At 39.9% G+C, this 17,095-nt stretch overlaps 1 protein-coding gene across 5 annotated transcripts in view; it reads left to right on the forward strand.

Moving 5' to 3' along the window:
- LOC134173733 (core histone macro-H2A.1) overlaps positions 1–17,095 on the forward strand; it is a 43,162-nt gene that overhangs the window by 23,543 nt on the left and 2,524 nt on the right. Inside the window, exons 5-8 of one of the 5 annotated variants that reach the window (XM_062638069.1) lie at positions 147–254; positions 6,337–6,436; positions 11,848–11,937; positions 14,374–14,548. In XM_062638069.1, the coding sequence (XP_062494053.1) occupies positions 147–254; positions 6,337–6,436; positions 11,848–11,937; positions 14,374–14,548 (473 nt within the window). Of the gene's footprint in view, positions 1–143; positions 255–6,336; positions 6,437–7,905; positions 7,997–11,847; positions 11,938–14,373; positions 14,549–17,095 lie in introns of those variants that run through there. The other 4 variants (XM_062638071.1, XM_062638068.1, XM_062638070.1 and 1 more) reach the window with 4 other exon arrangements.

The raw sequence follows: 17,095 nt of genomic DNA on the forward strand, positions 1-17,095 counted from the left end.
TTAGACTAAAGGATAAAATCCAAATGCTGGTGTTTGTACTGGTACTTTATTGCCCATGAGCATTTATGGCATGTCATATATCGTAGTGTTATCAAACTGTTTTACTCAGCCTTGAGTTAACTAATTAACTATATTTTTGGAAGAAGAAGCAGGGAGAAGTGAGCAAATCAGCCAGTGCTGACAGCACAACAGAGGGAACTCCTGCAGATGGTTTCACAGTCCTGTCCACCAAAAGTCTGTTTCTTGGCCAGAAGGTATGCTCTGTATTATTCTAAATGAATACCTATTTCTCAGTGCTGCTTAGGGAATACCCCTTTGCACCCCTCCCTGTTCCCCAAACCACCTAGGTACAATGGACATTTCCCCACTGAGCACTTGAGGAGATGTATGTTAATTTTTTGAACAAAGCAATTCTCTGAAACAACTTTTAAAACACTTAAAAATATACAAGAGAGTCTTCAGATGGCTTCATATATACTCCAAGAGAAGGCAAGCCCGTGTGCTTGTATCTCTTACCTTATTCATAACAGCAGAATTGTTCCAGCTAACCTTCTGCCAAAGCTAATCCTAAAAATGAACTGTCTTTTTTCCAATGGGCAGCCCACTTCATTGCTGATGGAAATGATTTCCAGGTTTTTATCAAAACCTCTTTTAAACATTGGTTCATAATAGTGGTTTTGTGTTTTGTTCTGCTTTGTTATTTACAAAAGTTAATGCTGTGTAATAATGAATGATGCTTTTTATGAAAAGCTAGACATCAACAATCCTTTCTTCCCTGTGAATATGCTTTGGGACATGGGGTGGTCTAATAGAAATACCTGCTTAAAGAGAGGATCCAGTTAAAGAGACAATTCATTAAATTAATTTGGTCTTTTGTCTTGAAACCTGCCTTTAGTTTGTGATAGAAAATTTTGTGAAGTAAAACTGCATCTTTCTTCTATCATTCAGTAATCAGCTCATTGTGTTGCAAGTCATAAACGATGAGCCATTGTCCATTGTGGAATGCATCTCCTCTGACTCATTTTTATTTCATGCTGAGGTTGTTCTCCATTTACCCTTCCACAGTTTGTTTGCTCAGTTTAACATGCATGAGAGTACTGTTATTTTTTGCAAGAGTTTTGATTTTTCCACAATGAATTTTACAGCTAGAGCTGAATTGCTGCTTTGGTAGGGGGTGGTTTTTTGACTACCACTAAGGGGCTGGTTTTGAACATACTTTGACTAAATCAGAACCCCAAACTTGTAAAACCCATTAGTGTTTCAAGAAAGCAAGTAGCATCAGAGTCTTGTATCTGGTTTTGAACAGCTTTTAGTTACCATAGGAATCCTGTAGTAATGCCTAGTGTTGTGTTCCAGCAAGAGTGACCCATCAAATCAGTGTGGCTTTGCTGTCAGCCACAGTGGAAGTCAGGAGCGCTGGGACTGCTTTAAGCTATGATGAGCAAAGCCAGTGCCTATTGTAGAACTTTCCAGTGAGACCCTTGCACTGGGAAGTGGACTTTTTGCCTTTCTCCTTCACTTGGAGGGCAGCCCCCTATTAAAAATCAATGGTATGACATGTCCATCCCTGTACTTGTTTGCTGTCAGCCCTGCATGTGAGAAGGGGACAGGTTTTATTTGTAACAAAAATTAAACCCCCTCCATTAGGAGCAAACACTCTAAATGCAATGGATTGTTTTCTGAGGGCTAGAGCATGCATAGGTGCTGTGGATATGAGTGTAGCACATTTGTCTAGCACAGATTATAGTTCGCTTCTGGTTCCCTAGCAGAAACTGCCTTCAGAGGCAGTGAATGGTTAGCATACAAATCTAAAGATAGGCAATGTCTAACAAATATAAGAATTTTCTGTATTCTGAGTTAAAAATGAAATTCTTGCCTTGCTTGAGCTGCTAAATAATGCATTCATGTATCTGTTCCGATTTTTATCCCCAAAATAGCATGTTGAGACCAACCTAAATTCTTTTAAAACTGGAAATGTGAAAAGCTTAAAATACAAAAACCCCCTTACACTGTAGTGATCAAAGAGATTTTATTTAGCATTAAAATAACCAAAAAAACCCCATGCTGGCCTATTCACAGGAATATTTTCAGACTATTCCCCAGAAATTAATTTCAAAACATGCCTTTTCAAAACTACCCAGAAAAATTTTGATTTTCTTGTGATAAAAAAGACAAAGATAAAACTGTCAATAATGGAACTGGGGAGAGTTGAATGCTCCTAAACATGAGGTGTGTTTTGCATGGGCCAGGAGATCCTGAGTGTGACAGGATATCTGCTGCTACGTGCAGGTTTAGCAGCCTGCTAATGTAGTTGTTAGTGAACTGACACATGGCAGTCCCAAGTAAGTGCCCTTTGTTTGGCAAATCTACAAATTAAATGTAACAATCTCTATAAAAACTCAAGTGGCTTCTAATCAGGTAAATGCTTCTGCTTAGTCATTTCTACATGCAATTGCTGTTTAAAAAGGTACTGTTTGGTTCTTAAACTAGTTGTCTAAATTTAAGTCTGCTTAACAGCAGAAAATCACATTTGTTAGGGTTGTTTTAAGTGAATGCCACAAGGTATTCATCAACATAATGAACTAAGAATTTTGTCAGTAGTGACTGCAGACAGAGTTGCAGTTTGATTCCTTAGATGTGTGTGTGTTGCTTGTTTGGAAAGCATGAGGGCAGAAGAGGAGGACCTTCCTTCTGTTCAGCAGAGCCTGCACTCCTTTAAACAGCATTTTGAGGGAAGGAGAAATACACTGGTTTCTTGGGTAGGGAGGATAGTGGGTTCATGTTCAGCTGGAGGCCTGGAAACCATGACTCTGGCTTCTGGTTTTGGCCAAGTCAGAGGTACTGTAAATCATCTCCTCTCCCTCTGTTGCCTTCCACGTTTGTGTAATGGAGACACAATGGAGATACTCTTCACAGTGATGGTAGGAAAGCTTAGTCTGATAAAACACTTTGAGCTTTTCCATTTGAAAAGCAAACCCACTCATATTAGTCATAGTTATTTGATTTTTCTCGAGTTTGTACATACAGATTTTCGTGTTCTGTGTGTTCTTAATAAAGTGCAGTGCAAACACAGAAACCTGAGACTGAAAAACCCAGCCAGACAAATAATCTGTACCTTTTGGACCTCGTGTGACGTCTTTGGACACCTTTACGGCATGTCTCTTTGGTCTGCAAAACCACTACCTGGTAGATCAGGAAATAATGGACTTAATGCAGAGAAGGGAGAAAGTAATCCTTAGGATCGCGTCATTCAGAAGTGTTTAATGGGAAAAATCTTGGCTCCAAGCTTGCAGAAGGGAAGGGTTTTATTTGCAAGAGTAGTTCTTCATGCTTCTAATATCCGCAGATTTAATTACTGAAAACACAAATGAGAATGCTGCAAACCTGGGTATTACGCAGTTTTTAGAATGTAGTTACTGCATTAAATCTTGACATGAAATCATTAAATCTTGCTGACATTCAGCTAGAAACTCTTAGAGGTCGGGAAAGGGCAACAAACCCTTCAGCTACACCTTTAGAAGTATATTAGTAACACACTAAGCGTTAAAATCTAGCTAATAGGTAAATGATTGCACATCTACAAGTGATGTCCCAATGGAAACATGATGTTCTGCGCATCAACTAGTTTGTTTTTCCTGAGACAATTACAGAGTAGAGGCAGAGGTGTAAGGCCTCAAGCCTGAGCATTAGGGTTTGGAATTTCCAAGCTCCTCAGCTTGTTGACTTCAACAGGCGTCTTCAGTTTTCTGTATGAAACTCATACCAGAAACACTCCCCAGACTTTGAAGGTAATTTTGTCTGAAATAAGAAATGGAAGGCTTGCCCCAGAGAATACACATGGATGTGCTAAGTACCACCTGCATTTTATCTAACATTAGATTTAAATGCTACCTAAAGTTACATCCACTCTTTGCTGCACATGTATGTGCAAGTCATGCCTATTTATATGGTTTTAAGTGGCTCTTTAGGGGGGATCACTTCGGTCTTAGTGCACGCTTCATACTATTGGGTAGTAAAATTGAGCAACAACCCACTGGAGGATTTAATTCTATAGGAAAACTTCTGGGGTGTTTTGTTTTGGGCAATTGCTAACACTGCATTGAGCAGTGAATGCAAAGTTTAGCTGCCAACAGAGGCCGTCAGGGATGGGCATCTTTTAAAGCATTTTGATGTTACTGTTAAATTGAAACTTTAATTGCCATCTAGTTACTATGTAAATCCCATATATGAGGCGCAGAGATAGGTTAGAGGTCTGAAACCAAAATGCTCTGCAGCCAGTATTCTGGAGCATAAACTTGTAGAACACAGGAATCAGAGCATCACCTAAATGAACAAAATATGCTTAGGAACATATTAAAATCCCCACAAAACAGTCTTTTGGTGTGTGCATGTGTTTTGTCATTGGGTTTTTTTTCTTTTTGTGATTTCAAAATTCACCTTTTTTTTTTAACATTTTGGTTTGATTTGATTTGACTTTATTTTTTAAACAGCAGTTGCTTGTAGTCAAACTCAAGACTCAAACTCCAGTATGAATAAGTCACCATGTGTGAAATATTAAAGGATTCTGAGCTATTTGGAAAGCAAGTCTGCTTAGATTTTATTACAAATTCCTCAACAGACCCATACTTAAAGCAGAGCTGAATTACACTCATTTTTAGCCAAAATAACCCTATTTTGAGGGACTGTAGTTTAGTCAAGCACCATCTGCAAATTACATGAAATTGCAGGCTTTTAAGAAGAGAAAGAAGGTCAATTCATATAATCACATGAATGAAATGGAAACAATTTATTCATAAAACTTAAATACATGGATGTTGGCCTCCTTAAATGACCCATTCACTTGTACTGGTTTCATGAATTAGTTCATATTCCCTATTAATAAACTGAGGGACACAAGGAGGAGATATGAAGAGTTCATTTTATAGAGCATGGAATACACACCAAGAGACAAAATTATTATTGGTGAGATAAATTGCTGTGCCTGAATGTTACGCTTCAGAGGTTGAACCCGGTGGGTTTGGAATTGGATGGAGAACCTGGCTTTAGCTACAGTTGGCTTCAAGGCTTGCATAAACGAATGAGAACTTTCTCTACTATCAGTAGGAAGCAAGCTGTGCTGTCACTTTAGACCTCTAACTACTTCCAAATAAGCATTCTTACTAGAAGGACATGGCAGGATCAGTTTGTTACCATTGCTGGTCTGACTTTTTCACTGACTTCTTATTTTATACAATATTTTGTTAAGTCTTGCTCAGAATGTGTTGTTAGAAGTTGAAATCTGCACTTCCTCATATTTCATTAATTCTTTTTATTCTTTTAAGAACAGGTAGTACAGATGTGAGGTATCATAGAATGGTTTGGGTGGAAGGGACCTCAAAGCTCATCCAGTTCCAACCCCCTGCCACAGGCAGGGACACCTTCCACTAGAGCAGCTTGCTCCAAGTCGCTGTGTCCAACCTGGCCTTGAACGCTGCCAGGGATGGGGCAGCCACAGCTGCTCTGGGCAAACTGTGCCAGTGCCTCAGTGCCCTCGCAGGGAAGAATATTTTCCTAATACATTATCTGTGCTGACTTTCTCAATTTACTGTGTGCCCATGAGAAATCCTTCCAATTTTGTAGCAGTTCAGACAGAAATTGAAAGGCATGCTTGAAATACATGGTGTTAGTGGGAGAAGCTCATGAGCATTAATGGATGGGGGCAAAATCTCTATTTTCGTAACTGACAAAAGGAAATAAAACAAATAAAACCTAGCAGCAGTAAGCACATAATAGTGCCTCCTTATGGGACGTCCCCAGCCCTTCCCAAAGGCTGCAGAGCAGTGCAAATGAAAACTGAAATGCAATACAGAATGTGTTGACCACTCATAAGGGAACATGTCCCCTTGTTAGGCTGGAGGGATTGCTGGAGACACGTGTGCTTTCTCAAGTTTACTGGCTTAAAGGAGGAGGAGCAGCATCTTTTATCCAAGTTTCAGTGCCCGAGGGTCATGGCACATTCCTGTAATTGGTACTTCAAGAAATGGTCAGGGTGTCCTTCATCTATACTTAGAGGAGAAACAGATACCCTCTTATAACAATCCCAGATAGTGGTCAGCATAAAGCCAAACCAGACCTTGTTAGTAGGTACCTTTATGTCCCCCCCCAGTGTGAACAATGTTTGAGTCTTGTGTTTGAATTTTATTTGGGTAATAACCCTCCTTTATGACCTGCCTTTTATTTTGCATATTTGTTTGCAGTGATGCTATCTCCATCTGTGTTGCAAAGCTCACTTTTCTGCAGCTTCTCTGTGATTTCCCAGCTGTCCTGTTATTTCCCACCTCATGCTTTTCTTTTCAGCTGAACCTTATTCACAGTGAAATCAGTAATTTAGCCGGCTTCGAGGTGGAGGCCATTATCAATCCTACCAATGCTGACATTGACCTTAAAGATGACCTAGGTAAATGGGGCATGGGTTGACACAACTAATGGTCACATGAAAATTATGGAACTCAGAATTTACTCTCTAGGGCTTCCTATATTTAAAAAGAGCAGAAATTCAAATCCTGCAGGTTCTGTTTTGTTGAAGAACTACATTCAAATTCCTTTTTCACCAAATCTGATTACTCGCAGCAATTGCTAGTCTTGATTTCTGTTAAAGCAAAACTCATAAATTCTTTTCCATAATGATCATATGTGACTGTTAGCTATCTTGGGGGGTTTCTTATTTGGATACTTTGAGGACTAAAATACTTCTTTGTCAGGTTGTTTTCAAAATAAGCAGTTTCTCCATTCTCACTGCAATCTGGGTTTTTTTTCTGATACTCAGAGTAGGCATAAATATTTCTAAAGAGGATTGATTAAATAATTAACTATTCCCAAATCTTTCCTACCTCAATTTCATGTTTAATTCAGTCAAATAGTTTTATTTCCATTACACTTCAATTACTCCTTGGCACTTTCATTCAGCTGAAAACAAATACTGATATTATACCAACACTGAACTTGTAGATACTATTGTAGATGATGTATCGCTTCTAAAGCTTCTGTCTTATTCTATATTGAAAAATAAGTAAATCCTTCTTCAACAGAAGTCTGTTCTTCAGCAAAAGTTAAAGAAAGATTAACTGCCATGCATGAAGTACTGCGTTCCTTTTTTATTTGAGTACACCTGCTGCTGTCTTGGTTTTAAACTTCCTTAATGGAATATACCCCATAATTCTTCTACTACTGTATTTCCTATGGGAATGTGCACAGTAATTTAACAAGGAAAAGATTTAAATCAGCCTTTCCCAGAAATATGTACATTTTTACAAGTGTCTCAGCCATTCAACACATAACTAGAAAATGTGTCTTAACCTTTAAAATATAAGAACAATCGTTTCTATTTTTTAAAGCCCATTCAGTCCAACCCTGTCTGCAGGTACAGTTTCCTCCATCTGAAGGAGACTGTCGTTTATAGAAACAAAGCAATGCATCCTATCCATATGAAGCTTAGCGCCTGTCAGCTTATTGATGCTGACAAAATGGAGAAACTAGTTATTTTGTTTGGCTTGATGATCCTGAATTTCTTTTTTTAAACAGATTCCATATTTTAGTGTCATGCTCTGTGGGGAACTGGTTGTTCTAGGTTACTGCCAAGTGAAATGGGGTATTAGCTGATTTTAAAGCTTTGGAAATGATCTCATGTGATTGCTCTGACTTGTCATTTTAACATTTATTTGATCATGTCATACTCAATATTCCTCCTCCTGTTCCCTACACCCCTTTCTCTACACACACCTGCACACACAACTCAGCATACTCCTTTGGCGCAAGGTTTGGAGATGTAAAGGTAGGAAAATATGGACGTTGGTACATGTGTAAATGTAGAGCCTGTGCTGGGTCTCTGTCCAACGTGGTTGATATACATCTGTTTACCTGTTGTAGTTGCAAGTTGTACAGGCTGACATTGCCACGATCGACAGTGATGCTGTCGTTCACCCGACAAACTCTGACTTCTACACCGGTGGTGAAGTAGGTAATGGCAAGTTCAGTGCTGCGGAGTTTGTATGTGTGTGCATGGTCAATCAGCAGCCACAAGCTTGTTGTAGCTATGCAGATTTGCATTCATTTCTCACTTCCAGCAGTCCTGACTGATACGAAAAGAAATGAAGAATTACAAAGTCAGTAGGCATTTTTGGGTTTTATCACCAAATCAGGCTTTTCAGAAGTAACAATAGATTGTACCGCCAAAATTTGAAGTGCAGGAACAGTCTGTTCAGTGCAGGCATGTGACCAAGGAAAATGAATTACCACATTGTTTGTTTGACATGTTAAGTGCCTGTTTTGAATGTGGTTTGAGTCTTGATCTGTAGACTTCTAACCAGTTCCAGTACACCCTCTCCATGCCAAGTTTCAGATGTTCACATCTGACATGCTGGATCTAACCCATCCATATATTCTGAACTCTAAGGTTAGTTTTCTTGTGTTTTATGGACTGATTATATCCATAGCCCAGTCAACAGTCCTCACACACACAAGCACGCAGGTAGTGATGCTACATATGTTTTTCAGGCAGTCAGTCCCATAAGCTACACCGATGAGAGAAGGCATGATAGAAAACGTGACATCTCAATTCAGTATCTCCAGTGTCCCTGAGTAACTCCTCCCTTAGTAACACCCCACTCTACGGTATTTGGAAGGACTTTCTAAAAGGGTAGCAGTAATTTAACTGAACTGCCTTGGTAATTTGAGAAGGCAAATCAGCATTTGGGCTGAATGTGGAATTACTGGTAAAGGTGATGACCCACCATGCTTAAGCTGCCAGGCTCTGCTCTACATCTCACCTTAACCTTATCATCGCTATGCAAATGGTCTGCTTCCACGCCTGCAGCCCTGTTCCGGTGCCTGGTTAGAGGGACACGTGTCCTGCTGCAGAGCTGGCATGGCCCACAACTCCTGCTTTTTCCAAAGGGGCTACTTTCCACGTAACATGTAGACTAATGTAGCTCTGTATGGCCTGTTGGGCAGGAACAGCTGTGACTTGGCTGGCTAAACATCATGCAAAGACATTGAAATAAGTGTCATAACACTTTGTATCTGAAGCATTCACTGCTAAAGTCTAGAACTGTCTAAAGCTCTAACTTTCTAAAGTCAGACCCATTTAGCTCATGTGCCTCCTACTCTTTGACAAAGAAATGCTTTGCTACCCTACAGAGAAAATTGTCTCTCGAAGCTGTACTGCTCATTCCTTAGCGTAGGTTCCTGTTACCTCTGACTGCTGTAAGAAAGAATAGAAGTGCACAAATGCTTAGCTTCCAATGATTAACTTTTCCCCATCTAAATTTTTTTTTTAATTATTTTTAAGTTCTGTTGGTTTTTTTTCCCTAACAATTTAAATGTACTGGGGTTTTATCCTGAGAATTTTAGAGCCTAAATTTCTGCTAACGCTGTTTTCAACACTGATACCAATGCCTGCTTGGAAAGCATGAGATAATGATCTTATTCTCATGGGAGTGACACATATTTATGCCTGTGAGCAAATAAGCTACTAACCTTGAAGCTGTGAAGCAAGACTTCCATCAAGAAACTTGCTAATGTAGTGGAAAATGCTTAACTACAGTCTGTCCTTTCCCAGATGAAGCTAATTTACAACCTAGTTCTGAAATATAATTTCAATATAAACCCTTGCTATTAATCAGAAAGAGAACATAATTGAGGAGTAAATGCAGAAAACCTTACTGAGTCATACCAAACGCTGCTTTTGCTCTTCTATAGACCAGCTCTGCAAGCAGAGAGCTCAGTGAAATAGACTGACAGTGTTGCTCATTGCTTTTAATTATGAATTAATTCCCAGTAGAAGGGAAAAAGCTGATCCTTCTGGATTGAATTAAACCAAACTAGGCTAAATTCCATTAAATGTACAACAGCTTTGCAATGGCAAAGAAATGACCTACTTAATAGATCTTTTCTGTTCCTGGGTTCTATGCAAGGCTTAATTATGTTTCCCCTTGAAACAAGAGAAATTAAGGATTATGCATGTCATGGGGTTTTGGACTGATCTGAGTTCATGGACTTAAGGGGAATATAACTGGAATATAAGCAAATATAAATAGGAATGGTATGGAAATACATACAACAGGGATATAACTAGAATGGAAGACTGCTGCTTTCCCTCCCCATCCCCTCTCTGTCAGAGTGATTGTGTAAGATTGCTGCATCAGGCTGGTTGAGCAAAGGGCTTCGTGCTGCCTGGCACGTCCCTGCCTTGGAAGGGCAGCACATATCCAGGCACCTCCGTGCTGATGTGGATCTGTTTCCTTAGCACTCTCCTAAGACTCTTTGCTGCTACAGAAAGAGCAGTTACTGCCTTTCCCAAGAGATTTGTGAGATCCGAGCTGCACAGGGATGGGTTACTTGGAGTTTCAGAAACTTCTTAGGATTATGAATAAGGTTAGACTGAAGTATTTCTATAAGAAAGCTTAAATGAGCACAAAAAGAAAATCACACTCTGACCTCCACAGTCTGACCTCACAATCCAGCTTTTGGCAAGCACCCAGTATGAAATGGCTATGAAAAAAGGCAAAAGGAAAGAAGGACAGACACTTTATAATCGTCCTCAGCTTTTGTACCTCAAAAAGCAAGAACTTCCCAATAGCAAAATAGAGGCAGGGCCACAGGGTCAGTTTTTGAATGCATTGTTTCCAATATTTAATCTCCAGTTTGGAAGAAATTTAGCAATGGTGTCAAAACAAAAGCATCTTTCAGTCCTCTTAGTACTTAGAGCTATAACCCTATTTAGGAAATGGACTCTTGGAGGAAGGGCTCTGCTTCCTTGAGCATATAGTATGTGCACTTCCATCAGAAAATGCATTTGTTTTCTTTCTTTATCAATGAAAGTAAGGGGTTTCACCAAATGAATGTCTAGCTCTTTATAGATCCTAGTTCTGAATTGATGGAAATCAGTTTTCAAAGTAATAAATCAGAGACTTCATGAAACATCACTGCTTTTTGTGTTATCTACCTCTATAATTAATATGCACAGTACAAAATTATGTGGGATGCTTATGTAGTTAGGAAAATGCTTTCTTTTTTATACATTAATATTTACAACTAGAGCTGCAAAATAAGATCTAAACCATTTAGTGATGGACTGCCTTTGTAAACAGCATACATTTTGGTTGCCCCGAAACACTGCACAGCTCTTCTCCTCCCAGAATGGCGTTGTCCAGCTCCTTAGCTGTAGTTAGAGAAGTTCATGGGAGGAATATGTTCCTTAGAGATTCTCCTTATTTCTGAGGCTCTTCCTCTTGGTTAAAGGTGGCTCAACAAGCTGGGCAGTTACCAAGTAAAGCAGCCCGCTGCACTCACGAGACTGTTTCATTCCTGGTGCCACCTGTTGGGGTCAGGGACCAAGAACAGGTGAGTTTCAAATTCTTATTGTGGCAAATGGCTCTTTAAAGCAATTTGTAAGAGAGAGGGGAAAATGAATCTTAGGGGAAGGAATTATGAACCTTCGACCACTCTTGAGCTAGCACATCCTGCTCGAACATTGCACCCTAACAGATGCTCGTGGTAAGGAAGGAGGTAGGGACGTCATGTCAGATGTTTTGACATTGAAATTGGAGAATGTTAGCAAGGGATAAACCAATGTGAGATTTTTTTGGGTTGTTAGGGTTGTCTCTTTTGGTTTTACTTTCTGTTCTTGTTGTTGTTGTTTTTAATGAGTAGCTAATTCTCAAGTCCCAAAAGGTTTAGATCTTACTTTGCAGTCCCCAAAAAAAAATGTTTGGGTAGAAAACTCTAGAGGAATGTCATAAAATAATGATGAGTCACATGTTTGCTGTGGAAACTGGGATCAGATGAGTAAAATAACCATTCTCTGTTCAGGGAGCACTTTGGAAAAGAAAGGCGGCAAGGAGTTTGTGGAAGCTGTCATTGAGCTCCGCAAAAAGAACGGGCCATTGGACATAGCTGGAGGTGAGGATCTGCACTCGGGAGCATGCAGCCAAAACACACAGGCACTGGCTTCACTGTCTGCAGCATTCAGACAGCAGAGCTCCTACTAGTGCCCTAATACAATGCTTGGGATCCTACTGTCTGCATGCAGCTTTTATGGCTTACATGATACTTCTGTTCTCCAAAGTTAATGTACACATGTTGCATCTTAAGTCACCATTACCAGGAAAGTGGTGTGATACTCCTAGTAAGAGCAGTCTCTTAACAGGTATACACATACACAGTGAACACTGATTATTAAGAAAAGCAGTTCATGAGACTCTTATTTTTCAGAAGAGTTGAGTCCAACTCTGTTAAACATCTGCTTTGCTGAAATGCTGCCCACTTTCACTGAACTTCAGCACATGCTTAAAGTTCAGCATCTGCTTGGGCACTTGGTTTAGTCAGTGCCAAAATCATCACTATAAAAGCTTATGACTTTTTGATGCCTAGTTATCAAAATTTATGTAATATCTGAGAAAAATCTACTATATGCGTAATAAAGTGTGGTAATGGCGAGATATAATTTTACACCATCTGTGAAATTGCTGATACATGTTGTTCATATAGGAGGCTGATTCTGCCATCTGTGTTTATGCTATAAAAATAAATACAGTGTGCGCAGTTTTGTAAACGAATTCTAACTAAAGCTGAAGGGGAGATGTAAGGCTTCAGCTCTGACAGGAAAAATTACAACTGTTTACTTCTGGTGCTTAATACATCGAGTTGGGGTTATTTTTCCCCTGGCTTATTAAAATTTTTAATACATTTTGCTTGGAATTCTTGTCCTGCAGAAGTTTGTAGAATCAGTTATTTATGTTTTTCTTCTGTACAGCATTCCTTATCAGCCCAGATCCAGCTGCTTACAAATAGGTTGCAAGTTGGAGAGGAAAGTTCCCCCAGATGTGAGAGCTGCTTGGCAATCTTACCCCATGGGGAGCTCTACACTGCACCGTGAGAAACTGGGTGGCAGGGACTTGTAGGAGGACTAGAGAAGAGCTGATACACGTCAGTTTCTCAGTCATATGGATACCCAGTTTTCAGACTTCTCAATTATATAGATATCCCTTTAATCTACCAATAATCAGGATCCTTAGCGGGAATGTAACTGTACCCAGCACAGAATGCTTGCATGCTTGTCTCTTTCTACAGCAGAAGCATAACTTCCCCTTTCAGAGCATTTGAATTTGCATTTGTATTAAGGGACAACTGCTCTTGGTAATGAACAGTTCAACAGCATCCTAATGAGTTAATTAATGACAACCCCAGAAAACAGTCCCTGAGAAATAGTGAAGTTGGTGATGTGTGTGAATACAGTGTTTTATTATTGCAGGATGAAGTTATTATCCACATTTCACATCTGACTAGAGATACATCAGCTGCTTTTAATAGATTTTTTTTTTTTTTCCCCTGGGATTTATGATGTATTCTGAATCTGCCAACATTTTAGTTGCACATTATGACAAATTAACATTGCCTAACAGTGAGGCTGTTGAACATGTTGGGGATCTGCAAACCCATCAGAACAGAAATGCTCATGCTTCCATTGTCCTTAAGAACACAGTCTTCTGATTCACCTCCAGTCAGAATGCCATAGGACAAAGTCTATTTTCTCTTTCCTGCAGCAGCTATAGGATAGTATCCATATGTGATGACTGTGCTCCAAGAGGTTTTTTCTACTACACTTAAATAACAAAATACCTCATAAACATTCCAGAATGGAGTGGAGGATTTCTGCTCTCCAAGCACCTTTACAAACCTCTTTATTTTTTATTATTTTTTTAAATTACTGGCATTTTTACTCTTGTTTTTGAAGGCATAAACTGCCATTTTATCCCTACGCTTTTGTGGCTTGTATAATTATATCCCAAAGCGTGTTAGGAGCCTGACTCTTTGTGAAGGTTCAGTTTATGCTCTTGTGAGTAGTGTGGTTTCTTTTTACATACAACCTAAACAAATTGTATTTAGCTGAAGGTCTCACAGTCTCTTATGTGACTGTCCAGCACCCTGATTGACACTTACTGTAGCTCTGCAATAAACTGAACCAAAGCAAGATCATCCCTTGAACAGGTTTAGCTTCTAAAACATTCCTGCCTTTTTCCTTCCAAGTTGCACAGGTTTGCACAAACCCCAATTTAAATGTTTCCTTTGATGTCAGCCATGAATTCTTGCTCTCTTGAAAATAAGCTCGATTATAGCTATGATTTATAAATTACCACAGCAAAGTGCAGCTGGAAATGGAAAATACAAAGTCTCTGTAATCATGTTGTTATATTTTAAGGCTGTGTGATTTGTAATCTAAAACATTCACTGGGGCTAAAGGAATGTCTGTCAGTTGTTTGCGATTTTAATCACATTTGCACTCTTTTAATCCTAAGGAGAGGAAAGTAATTATGTTTCACTTTCGGTTTTTACTAGCTGTTGTCAGTGCTGGCCATGGATTGCCTGCAAAATTTGTGATCCACTGTAATAGCCCAGGCTGGGGCTCGGACAAATGCGAGGAGCTGCTGGAAAAGACGGTGAAGAACTGCTTGGCTCTGGCTGATGAAAAGAAGCTGAAATCAATTGCGTTTCCTTCAATTGGCAGTGGCAGGTAAGGCTGTTACACAAACCCAGTGCCAAATAGGTCACGTTTTCTAAGTGCCATCTCATATGTTGCAGTCCCTTCTCGTGTACAAACCCATTAGTACAATGCTGACTTTATTCTTTGTTTAAATCCATTCCCTAAATGAAATGCTTCTTCTGGGTTGGTTCAAGCTGTGTGTGGAGCCTGCAGTATGAACGCTAGTTCAGGCAGGTCTCATAGTAATCCCTGCAGAATCTTAAAGCATGCAAATAGGTTAAATAGCATAAAATAAACTTCTAAAGAGGATACTAAAAGAGAGATTTTTTTTTTTCAGACAAATAGTTCACATAAATTGGGATGTAGAGGAGGACATGAAGGGGTCCGTTTTGCCTAGTTTTAGTGCATAATTAAACTTACTGCAATGTATGTCCTAGGATAGCCAGAAGATGTGACTTAGTGTTCATTTATGCAGCAAACCTGAAATGCCTTGATTCTCAAGATGTGGTCTTTGAAAGCCAAAGTTTAAAGTTAAGGTCCTCTAGCTTTGTGCAAGATGCTCAGTGCCTGTGGAGTCTGGGCTATGCTGTTAATATGAGGCTCTTGGGTTTGGGGTGGGGAGGGAACACTTGGACCTTAATGATGGTTCTGTATGAGGCCAACTCTAGGCTGAACAACATGGTTGTGTATTTAACCCTGCACACCTGCCCCCTTTGAATTTGCCATGAAAGAAGTTGGCTGAGGTACAGGAAGAATATTCTTCCCATTGCTCTGTGTTGCAGCCCTGGATTAATTCCTCCCTGTTCTGTGGGGTAGAACAGAAAGCGATATTTGAGCTTTTGGGTGAATGGCAATAAAGACGTAGAAGTTTCATATAATAAATAAGGATAATGAATTTAAACAACTTGTGTGAGTCAAAGCTCCAAATAAGGTTAATTTGCATGAGAGTCTTTTTAAGAGGATAACAGGAGCAAACCTTGTGCAACAGTAGAGGAGTATAGCAAAGGGTTTGTACTAACCTGTTGAATTAGCTGTGAGGTTCATGGGCTAGTCACTACAAAGAGAAGCTTTGAATTGCTTTTGGGAGAAACTCTATTCCTCCACAGCCTGTAGAGCAACTATGGAATTGGTTATCTAAAAGCAAGACTATGTGTATCTTCCCTGTCTTTCCTGGAGAGCTCCCAGGGAAGAATCATTCCCAACCCTCACTGTGAAGTAGTTGATTGGTATTGGAAGATGATAAAACCCCAAACAATCATTAGATTCACATTCTGTTATGAAACCTGATTACTGACAGGCAAGATCTGAGGCGAAGTCCTCCACTTGGCATGTGCACATCATTCTCACTCAAGCCAGTTGAAGTGGTGCTTTTAAACGATGGAGAGGAATCAAAAGGCCTTGAGAAATAGATGAGGTTGTGTATTTTCTTTTTCCTCTTAATTAGAGATACTTAAGCATAAATTAAATTTGGAGAGAACATAATATGTTCTGACAATGCTCTTGACTTGTCTTTATGAAGTCAGACGCATTAAAAGAAAAATAAAAGTCAAGCTTTTAAAGACAGCAAATGCCAGAGACACCACATGTATGCAGCTGCTCCAGTACAGACATCTGTCAAGCAGACATCACCCAATAAACCCACATAAACAGTTTCATTCTCTTTTATAGTTGAGGAATGGGATTACATGAGGGCAGTTCAAATAAATCACGGGGGGAAATAAAATCACATACTTGTAGCATTCAGCGGGCCAGATGCTCAGCTACGGCCAACTTGTGGAAAGCACAAGTTGGATGCGGTGCAAAGGTAGCCTGGAGTTCAGTCTGGTAGGGCCAGCAGGAGAAAAGGGAGAGTTAGGGATTGAATGTAAAACCATCGTTGGAGTAGGGATTTCATCCTGAGGCTCTGACTTTGATCTGAATTGACACTGGCTTGGTAAAGCCTCACACTGCCTTTTCGCAGGAGTTTAACTCAGACCACTAGATCAGTGCAAGAGGCTTCTGTTCCTTGCAGCCCATGGCCACATGGTTAGCACCTTCCTTCTCCTTTTTCTACTCTCTCCTTTCTTTTGGGAGTGTGGTCCTAAACGATTTACATTGTTGGCTTCCCCATGTGCATGCCTCCTTCTGACCAGGCTGCTGCTCTTTCACTTGCCCTGTGGTGACCATGCTGCTGAAGTGGCAGTTGGATGACTTGTGTCCTCTGTGAGCGATTCAATAGCAGTGCATACCCTGGTTTTGATACTGGCCTGCATGACAATTCCAGCTCAGGAGCAAAATTCCTTGAAGATCTGTTCAGTATTTGCCAGGATGCAGCATTCATAAGTAACTAGCAAGTGATCAGCTGTGGAGGCATGCTGAGTCTGTGTCTTGTTCTCTAGGTAAGCTGGCAGTGGGAAGCAGCTCCTGTGTCAAAACTATGCTCTCAGTTGATTAACTTGTCACCCAGCTGATTCTCCCTGACCAGCTCATTTGGCTTTGGAAGAATACAAAGGTTTTTCACAACACCTTTTGCCTTCCCCCCCCCCTTCTTCAGTAAAAGACAAATTGTCATTTTCAGAAAAGAAATAGCATGAGCTA

Source organism: Pezoporus occidentalis, unplaced genomic scaffold (genome assembly GCF_034315485.1).
Source record: "Pezoporus occidentalis ecotype Australia unplaced genomic scaffold, CSIRO_AGI_Poc_V1 ctg55, whole genome shotgun sequence".
NCBI lineage: Eukaryota > Metazoa > Chordata > Aves > Psittaciformes > Psittacidae > Pezoporus > Pezoporus occidentalis.